The 10038-nt window shown below is 49.4% G+C and overlaps 1 protein-coding gene and 1 long non-coding RNA gene across 2 annotated transcripts; one reads left to right on the top strand and one right to left on the bottom strand.

Annotated features, from left to right (window-relative positions):
• Positions 1–641: 641 nt before the first annotated feature.
• Positions 642–1073, bottom strand: LOC121080215. The gene is made up of 2 exons (XR_005825293.1): positions 812–1073; positions 642–729 (listed from the first exon to the last, which is right to left on the bottom strand). It is a non-coding gene; the product is annotated as an uncharacterized LOC121080215 (long non-coding RNA).
• Positions 1074–8624: 7551 nt separating this feature from the next.
• LOC121080192 (olfactory receptor 14C36-like) lies at positions 8625–9563 on the top strand. Its single transcript, XM_040578054.1, has one exon. The coding sequence runs from the start codon at positions 8628–8630 to the stop codon at positions 9561–9563; it is 936 nt and encodes a 311-aa protein (XP_040433988.1). The 5' UTR covers positions 8625–8627.
• The last annotated feature ends 475 nt before the right edge of the window (positions 9564–10038 follow it).

The raw sequence follows: 10038 nt of genomic DNA, 5'->3' as shown, positions 1-10038 counted from the left end.
AGTGTTTCCCACTTGCATTCCTGTCACCAATCCCTCAGACTCCCTTTCACCCTCCCAAAAAATATAATCAATGCCTCAGGAGAGACAAGGGGTTGGGGGAAAGGTCTAGCTCCTTTTCCAGATCTATAGGCACCTGGATCAAAAGGTTTATCAGTGTCAATAAAATCATTGTCCGAGTTGCCCTGTTCCCGTGCTTGTCTGGTGGGTTGTGAGGGTCGCTGCAATCAGTGGACAGAAGCTTTGGAGGCAGAGGAGGTGTGGACAGAATCGCCATCACTGACTGTGTCTTGAGAAGAGTCGCGCTGTCGGTGGAATTTACAGCTTCCTCTGGTTTAGCACCTGTTAGTAGAATTAGTCCACACTTGGCAAAGAGTAGTCAGAATTTGCCAGCAAGGCGCTAAATGCATTCCCGACACGGAGTTCCCCCTCCGCGGCAGCATCATACAATTGGCTGCCTGTCCTGTAGCACACTTTCACTTCTTTCAAAAGTCTCTAAAGTTTCGTGGCTGCTCTCCTGGCTCGATGAATACAGGTTGATCCTCGGTGTTTTAGGTTGTCCCCCCTGGTCCAGCCAGCAAGCGATCGTTCCAGCCAAGCCGTCTCCTCCGGAACGCAGCCCTCTTCCACGAGCTGTCTTTTTCCCGTCCTTTTTCTTCACAAGGCTTCGGAACACCACCATAGGGGTCACCGTTTGAGCGAGACACTGAGGCACGGACTCGCGGAATCTGACTAGAAGACCCTTCATGAGTCCATATACGTCTCTTTCTGGGGACGAAACCTGATTCCCCGTTATGGATTTCCCACAGCTCACCTCTCAACTCCGGAGGGATTTCTGGCGGCTCCTGCCTTCCTTTCAGCAGATCATTCAAAGTTCTGTGGGATTCACTGCGTGTCGCTCAGATCAGGCGATTCGAAGAGCCCTTCCACGTTAGATCCTTAATACCCGCATCACCAATTTGCGGTGAATGAAGAGACGGGACGCCGCTTGATGCAAGCAGAATGTCAATGTATTGTACAGAAGCACGAGGTTTTATACACTTCAGTAGCTGCGTGTTTTAAACTAATTGGTTCTTGAAGCTAAACCTGGCATACAAGGGCAAATCCCTGATTGGTGTTAACTGCCAGCAATTAACAGCAAGTGTTTACCTTTCCTTGGCGCCATCCGTCGTCCCTCCCACTCCCCCTGTGCTCTGCAAACATGCCTCAACATGTTAATTGTTGTCCAGACAAGCTCGAGCACATTCCCCTCAGCTAACTGATTGCCAGCCATGGTCCTAGTTTTGCAGGACCGCTCCTGCACTCCGTTAGGGCACCGCTGCTGTCAAGGGACCAGTGTCTGCATTAAGTCGACAATCATCTACAGTCAGTCTCCACTTCCCATTTGATTTAGCAACCGGCCACACTGGGGAATTGTTTATGGGGGAGTGGGTGAATGTTAAAATGCCCTGGTGCTTATGATCCCTCAGTCACCGGAGCTATACCCTCCGGGCCCCTAATGGCAAGGGACAGGCTGTCACATTAGTCATCCTGGAAGGGGGGAGCGTAGGTGCTGCTTGCAACAGGCGCACTTTTGCCCAGGACGTTTCAGCTAATTCTCTGATCTGAGGAGTGCCAAAGGACCATGAATTCCCCTGGGTATCATACCACTGCCTGCCCTTCAGCACATCTGTGCCCAAAAGATTTGTCGGGAAGGCCTTTTGCAGCCTGGGTGTTACTGGGTCTGCCTCCCCAGGCATCCATAATGTTACCAAGGGCCACAGGTTACCGACTGAGTTTTCCCTAAAGCATTTAGGACAATTGGGGTTTTAGGCAAGTCAGAATTCCACATTGCTCTGCCTCACTCTGTGTCAGTGCAGTGATTTGTGCTCACTGTGTCAATATTGTTTTTTTCTGTGTTTCCAATGGCCACAGTAATCATTAAATCTCCTCTCAAATTTAAGGTGAGTTGCCTAATAAACATTCACCCTCCCTTCCCCCCCCACCTTCGGGGGATGGAGGATAGTTTCTTTACTTCATCAGCTTTTTCCCCGATGCTATTGATGGTGGGGCACTAGGGCTTGGCTTGAAACTAACTTTGTGCCCTGACCATGTCTGTACAGATTCTCCAGTTTCCTGGGTCGGGAGGCCCATCCATTAGATCCAGTGAATACCTCTCTGAGCCCCAGCTGCCACCATTCCTGCCGGCTTAGGGGTCTCCCTCCCCCAGGATCAGTTACATCGGACCGATTTAGAATTCTGACTTCCCTGAGCCTGTGCTAAGCGTCCCTCAGCTTTTCCCGCAGTTCTGCGGCTCTCGTTTCAGGTCTTTGCCAGGACCTACCAACGGGACCCGTATTTTGTCCCCAGAGTTAATTAGCTGTTGAGCAATTTCCCCTCACATAACTCTGCCTGATATGGGGGTATTTTGTATTTTCCCCTGTAGCTGGATCCCAATGGGTTTTAAAGAATCAGGAAGTCCTCGAATTAGAGGAGTCATCCCTTCTGGGTCCACAGGCACCATCATGGGGGAGCCCTGGCGAGATTCAAGCCTCCTGTCATACATCATCTGCAGACAAGCTGCCTTTTGTACACTTCCTACCAGCTGATCCACCGCACCTGTTACGGCTAGGGGGTCTCCCCTTCCAGAGGGTTCACTCCCCCGGCCCAATACGCTGCCCTCTGCGTTAATGACCATGGGGCCTGATGGTTGCCAGCAGTTAAAAACACACCTGGGCCCCAGTATCCTTCTGCTTCCTTCTCTGACAACAAAATCCCATCCCCTCCTGACAAGGACACTTTCCAAACATACTCTGTTTCAGATTCTTTTGGAGTCTTTGCAAAATCCTTCCTTAATTTTACTAACTCAGTTGCTGTAAACGGAGCCTCTTTAATAACCATTTGGGCACAATTTGGGCACAAGTGTCCTTGTCTGTCTCATATAAACACTCAGTCTTAACTAGGGGATACATGTGAGGAGGGTTTTCTGCTGCCTCTTTTTCCCCCTGGGCGTGTATTTGTCTAATCCCTTTCTCTGTTAACTTCAACTCCACCTCCCCAAACCAGTCACTTTGTTTCCACAATTCTTCTCTTAATGTGTCTTTTAACAAAGCATTCTGGTTTCTCTCCTGCTCTAATAGCTGTTTGGTCTTTTCTAACTGCTCTGGCAGTGTTTTAACTGCCATTTTCAAGGAATCTACCATGGCATCATCTTGACACAATCTTTGGCTCCTATCTTCTATGGCTGCTGCAAACTTGCCCCTAAAACTGCACAAATTATGGATTTTTCCCTTGCCAGGCCTAACTTTAGCTTCCTTCTGCAATATCGTGATCCTATCCACTATGCTCTGCGGTTGGAACCACTGATTTTTTGCCCATTCTCGCCCTCAGGCAGCTGGGCGAGCATGATAGGTTCCCCAAAAGTCATCCAGTTTATAGAAATCTTCGCCCCATACTTCAGTGGGGGAAACATCATGAACATCTGTGGAAGTGTGGGCACACACTTCACCAAAGAGGGGTTATTTCATCCTGAGAGGGCCTCACTGTAAATTCTCTTACCACTTCCCACCCCTGCCCGCCGCCCTTCACTCTCAGGAGGTCACACTTGTAAACTTCTGTAGAGACTCATCTCTTGTTCAATTCGATCGCTTTGTCCTTCGGCTGTTTTCCTCACGGACAAACAGAACCGCGGATTCGGACTGTTATAAATTGAGACCACAACGGATCATAATCCAATTAAAATTTTATTAATTATAGCAAGTAGAATATGAGCAAAACAGCGCTGGACGGCAGGGGAGTCTGCGCTCCGCCAACTGCCGTCCTGAGCAGTTCAAACAGTCCCTTTTTATACATCTTTACTTCCGTGTTCATGAGGTAGTGGAGTCATGCTTCAGTTGTTGTTAGGGGGTCGTTTTCTGCCTCCTGCTGGTCTTCCTCCTTTGTCTCATTGCCCTGTTTCTGTCGGTTCCTGGACATCTGGTGGTTATCTTATCTTGCACCAGCGGTGTCTGGTTTAGTTTGTGTATTGCGGTTATCTTATCTTACACAAGCGGTGTCTGGTAGCTGTTTGCATAAGCGTTTTCATATCTTTTGTTGCCTAAACTTTACATTGAGCTTAACATAAATCTTAATAAACAATACCCTAGTCCATAGTTTCTCACAATCCCCCCTTTTTCTTTTTAACCTATTATTGTTTATTAGACGCTACTTTCATTCTCGGCACTGCAAGCAAACCTTTTTCCACAATCCCAACATTTATCATAACACTCACAAGGTAATACCTCACAATTACAATAGGCATAGTTCTCACGTGGCATAACGCATTCACAACAATCTTCATCCTCATTAATAGATACACTCTTATATTTTGCCCCAGACCTCGTAGCTAAAATAAGCAATTTAGCTATGTCAAACCGTTCTTTAATAAAATGTAAAATATAGCATAATATACAAGGCCCAAATATAAGTCCCAGAATCAACATAACAAGCAGTCCTGCTAAAGCAGACAACAAAGTGGTTAGCCAAGGTGAAACATTAAACCAGTTTTCATACCATGACCTGCCCGCCTCACGATTCTTCTTACGTTGATCTAACCTTCTCCGGAGTTTCAGACATGGTGTCCTGGACTACTCCTGTATGGTCAGCAAAAGAACAACATTCTTCATTGAGAGCTACACATAACCCTCCTTCCTTTAAGAACAGTAGATCTAATCCTCTTCTATTTTGCAGCACTACTTCTGATAAAGACTTTACTGAATTGGCTAAATTTTGGATAGATTGTTCTATTTTTGCTAAATCCTCATCTACAGCCATCTGCAAATTTTGTAATTCCTGACCTTTTACTAGGGAGGCTATGCCTGTACCTGCTCCAACTCCGCCCGCTATCAGCAGTGTAGCTAGGGTTACCACTGTAATTGGCTCTCGTCTTTGTCTATCCAGGTCTCCTTCAAAGTGGCCGTAACACCTCCTCAGAGGTGTGATAGATCAGAGGGGGAACAATAATCACCTGTACACAAAACTGAGATTGATTAAACACGTTTAGGGATAGGCAAGGCGTTACTCCGATGTCTGAACAAACCAATTTAGTTCCTGGTGTCGGGATAGCCCATTTGTCAGCTTGATTCTTATGTTTCTTTATGTTAGCGTTAGTGATTGTTTGATTACACAAAGGCTGATATTTTTCGGGCACTGTACCTATACATTTTCCTTGACCTGTTACCAATTGAATAGTAATTCCTTGCGTATGGTTCCTCTGGTCATCCCATGGGCATTCTTGTGGGTTTGAACCACTAGACCATTGAATCCTATCTGGTATTCCGATTGCCTCAAAATATGGTGGTCTAACATTGTAACATAACCAGCATTCCTTAGTTAAATTTGGTTTGCTTTCATTAAGGGTACGATAAGAGGCTTGCATTAAATCCCATAAGGGGTCTTTGGATTCTGACACTCCTGAATCCCTAACTAAAGAGGACTCAGTCACCGTGTCATTAGTTGTTCTATCTGTTACTGATAGGGAGTTTGGACGAGTGGTTGTAACACTTGTGGGGACAATCTTTTTCTTAGGGAAAGTGGGTGAATTCAATACTTTATTCGGCCCAACAGGGAGTGAATCATGTGGTATTTTAATTTTTCTTATGAGAAAGTGCCTTCCCCATCCTTTAGGAATTCCTGCATAGACACGTATTCCCCACGTTCGTCCTACTAACCATTCGTCTTCTAGGGGATGCAACACTTGAAATTTGATGCGGGTACAGACTTTCTTGTTACATGGAGCTACACAATCCACGTCACACAGACCTGTAAGATCTACACCTGTTTGTTCAGGTACACATACGCTAGGAGTCCAGGTTGCTTTTATATATTTATCAGGAGCCTTTACTGTCCAGCCCGAGGCTATTGTCTCACATCCCCAATAACCACAATAATAGTGTCCGGGATAATGACAGTAAGGCTGTCCAGAGGCCGGGTATAAATTAAAATGGAGGTCCTTTTTCACAAGGTATTGGTACTAAATCACAAAGTTTCACTACGAATTCAGGTGGCCCTGGGTTACTAAAAGTGGCTATTGTTTTCATTCCTTCTCAAGATATTAGTTCCCACTTAAATGGTTCATGTGGGTTTCCCCCTTTTGCCTGGGTTATTATCAATAGCACAATTAACGGTATACCAGGAAAAAAAGGTGTTGGTTAATTTTGCCAATTTAAGTATATTCTTACCAGTCCTGGGGAAGTTCGGCCATGGCTGCTTTTGCATCCCATTTTGCTGGCTCTTTTCTCCACGGTTTGTTTCTCCTCTGCCTCGCCCGTCGACTCGGTTGCTTCGAGCCACGGGGTGTACCATCTTCTCGGCAGCAAGGGAATTTCTTCAGGAGAACAGCTGCTTCGGGCTTTCTGCCTGTTTACATAGGCTTCCCCACTTCGCAGCTTTAATTAATGGGGCCAAGCAAGACACAGTTAGTACTTCCCATCTGCACTTTATAACTAAAATTTCAGCTACAAAGGGGACTGGTTCGGTGGAGTGGTAACAATAATATTGAGGGTTTATTCCTTTTAGCAAAAATTTCCCACCACTCTTGGGATTCCCGAATAATTTCTTGTTTAGACTCTAATTCTTTTAGTCTCCACTCAGTGCAAGTTCTTTGGATTTTTCCAACACTGTGTGCAAACTCCTGTCGGAGGGTATCCGAATTCACAGTGTGTCCACCATTTATCCTGGCATACCTTACACCTGAAACAAGCAAATGGATAACAATTGCAGTTCAAATTATTACACCTAATTCGTATATCCAAAATGCATATATCATTCACATCAGCATATTTTCTATATTCAATATTGTGTGGCTGCATGAGCTTAGCAATTACACTTCTTACACTTCCATATATAATAGATAAAAAGCGAGATAACTATAGCAAATGTAAACAACAATACACACTTTATACCAAAAGGTAATGCGTCAAAATAATCAAGTAAAATCTCTATCATAACTTTATCTTCTCAATGTTATCTTGGTGTCACCTGGAGTACTGATTACTTTCCAGTGGGGTCTCATCGCTGGGCCTTTAAGGCTGCTGAGAGCTCCCTGCTGGAGAAATCTGCAGAGCCCTTGAGCCGGTAAGTGTGTGGCTGCAGGGCAATGCCTCTGCAGTTGCTAGCCGGGTCTGCAGCAGCTGGGGCACCCCCAGCCTGTGGGACCGTGTGGGAGCCTTTTGCTGTGGAGGAGGCCAGTGTGCTGCAGAGCAGGGCTTCCCTGCTGCAGCGTGGGAGGGCCAGGGCATGTGGGCTGCCTTGTGCCAGGGCCGGCTGCAGGGCTGTGAAGGTGGCTGTGCAGGCAGGGGTGCCCAGGGCTGTCCTTGCCAGCAGGGATCCCTGCAGCCGCGGGGGCTGTGTGCTGGGGCAGGGGCTCTGCCGCCTGCCAGGGGCAGCTCTCAGCCTGCCGGGGGGCTCCCGTGCGGCTGCGGGGAGAATGTGGGGGAGAAAGGAACGACCCCCATTAGGAAAAGGTCCCTGTTCTTCTGAGTGAGTGCTGCATGTGACAGGGTTGCTCACAGCTCCAGGTCATTTCCAAGGGGACTTTCCATGAGCACGGTCATGGCAGGGGATCACTGCTTGGCTCTGTGCTTGCCTGAATCTCTGCTGCCACTTTTCCGTGGCTCCGCTTGGTGGCAATGGAAACAGCTGTGCAGGTCAGAGCAGGGGCTGAGATGCTGAAAGCATCACAGGGAGGTTGATGAGGGAGCTGAGCAAGTGCCTTCCCTCCCCAGCAGGCTGCAGATGAAACCAGCATCAGCTCTCCTTTTCCCTCAGGCTTTGGGGGAGCTGTTTGTTCCTGCCTGCAGACAGAGAGCGGCTGCAGGGCAGAGCTGGCACACAGGGGCTGAGCTGGGCTCTGTGAGCGCTGGCAGGGAAGAGCCCTGGGGCCAGAGAAAGAGCTGCTGGCAGGGACAGCTGCAGGCAGCAGAGCCCTGGGCAGGGAGGGGGGGGAGATGCTGAGGGGAACCCTGATGCAGGGGAGATGGGGGCACCTCTTGGCCATGGTCTGCCATGCAGGTTCCTTCCCTGAGCAACACACCTCTGCTCTCCTCTCCCACCCAGCACAGCCTTTAGACCAAGGGGTCCAGACCATTAGTAAACTTCTCATCCAGCAACTGGGAAGGATCTGGAGGGACAGAGCAGATTCCCTCATTCTCCCAAAGCCACAGACAGTCCCCTTGCCTCTCAGCACTCACTCTGCTCTCCCTGAGCACAGCACAAACCCCTCCTGACCTGACTCTGGCCGTGGCCGTTGCTCAGCACGGGTGGAGCAGATGCTGACAGGCCCTTCTGCGCTGGGAGCAGTTTGGGCTGAGCCAGGGCAAGGCCAGGACTGGCCCCTGCCCCCAGGGTTCCCATGAAGCCCCTGCTGCAGAGCAGGGCTCACTGCTGGGCAGCCAGCGGGCACAGCCCCTGCTCCTCACAGCACACTCGGCCAGCACTCAGCACAGCTCCAGCCACGGCTCTGAAGGGAGCTCTCCCAGGAACGGCAGAGGGGGGGACATGGGGCACCGGGGGCGCATCTAGGAGAAATGCCTTTCACTTGGCTTTACAGAAGTATTGCCTGACTTGTCACTGGTTTTGCTCCATAAAGAGGACCCTATGGTTGGAGGCAGCAGATGTCCAACAGCAGCTCCATCACCCAGTTCCTCCTCCTGGCATTTGCAGACACGCGGGAGCTGCAGCTCTTTCACTTCTGGCTCTTCCTGGGCATCTACCTGGCTTCTGTCCTGGGCAACGGCCTCATCATCACCACTGTAGTGTGTCACAAACGTCTCCACACCCCCATGTACTTCTTCCTCCTCAACCTCTCCCTCCTCGACCTGGGCTCCATCTCCACCACTCTCCCCAAAGCCATGGCCAACTCCCTCTGGGAAACCAGGGCCATCTCCTATGCAGGATGTGCTGCCCAAGCCTTTCTCTTTTTATTTTTCCTTTCAGCAGAGTATTTTCTCCTCACTGTCATGGCCTATGACCGCTTTGTGGCCATCTGCCAGCCCCTGCACTACGGGACCCTGCTGGGCAGCAGAGCTTGTGTCCACGTGGCAGCAGCTGCCTGGGCCAGTGGGTTTCTCAATGCTGCGCTGCACACGGCCAATACACTGTCACTGCCGCTCTGCCACGGCAATGCCCTGGGACAGTTCTTCTGTGAAATCCCACAGACCCTCAAGCTCTCCTGCTCACACACCTACCTCAGGGAAGTGGGGCTAATTGTGGCTGGTGCTTGTCTAGGTGTTGGCTGTTTCATTTTCATTGTTCTGTCCTACGTGCAGATCTTCAGGGCTGTGCTGAGGATCCCCTCTGAGCAGGGCCAGCACAAAGCTTTTTCCATGTGCCTCCCTCACCTGGCCGTGGTCTCCCTCTTTCTCAGCACTGCCATGGTTGCCTACCTGAAACCCCCCTCCATCTCCTCCCAATCACTGGACTTTGCGGTCTCAGTCCTGTACTCGGTGGTGCCTCCAGCAGTGAACCCCGCCATCTACAGCATGAGGAACCAGGAGCTGAAGGACGCACTGAAGAAGCTGATGCAGTCAGGTGTCTCTCAGCGGCAATGAACTGATGGTGGCTCTTTACAAAATATTTTCAAGTCACGTATAGAACATCCTGTGTGTTTAACATTCCGTCTATGACAATCATGTTTTTATTTCAATGTATTTCTTAACTCCACTTCCTCAAAAGCATGAACCCAGCCTCCCTGACCCAGAGGCCTTTGTACGTGTGCCTGGGAGGATGGTACATATGGACTCCTGTGTCATATCTCATTAATAAAAGGGTGGGTTTTTTCAATGCCTATACCTGGAGGTTGGTCTCTTCTTCCAAAGCTGAGCCCAGGAATAGGCTGAAGGAATTGCCCCCAGAAGACCATGCTGCTGGGCTTGGGTTCCCCATGGCTCAGGGCAGGAGGGCATGGGGCAGTGCGTTAGGGCATGGGCCTGTGTTGAGCCTTCACGTGTGGGTGCCCAGTGCCCATGGGAATGGTGGGTGACCAGGAGGGATGTGCCTGGGACCACCTCCCTGGGCTTTCAGGCA

Source organism: Falco naumanni, chromosome 22 (assembly GCF_017639655.2).
Source record: "Falco naumanni isolate bFalNau1 chromosome 22, bFalNau1.pat, whole genome shotgun sequence".
Lineage (NCBI taxonomy): Eukaryota > Metazoa > Chordata > Aves > Falconiformes > Falconidae > Falco > Falco naumanni.
Note: the sequence above shows the minus strand (reverse complement) of the source record. Positions and strands in the feature narration are given on the sequence as shown.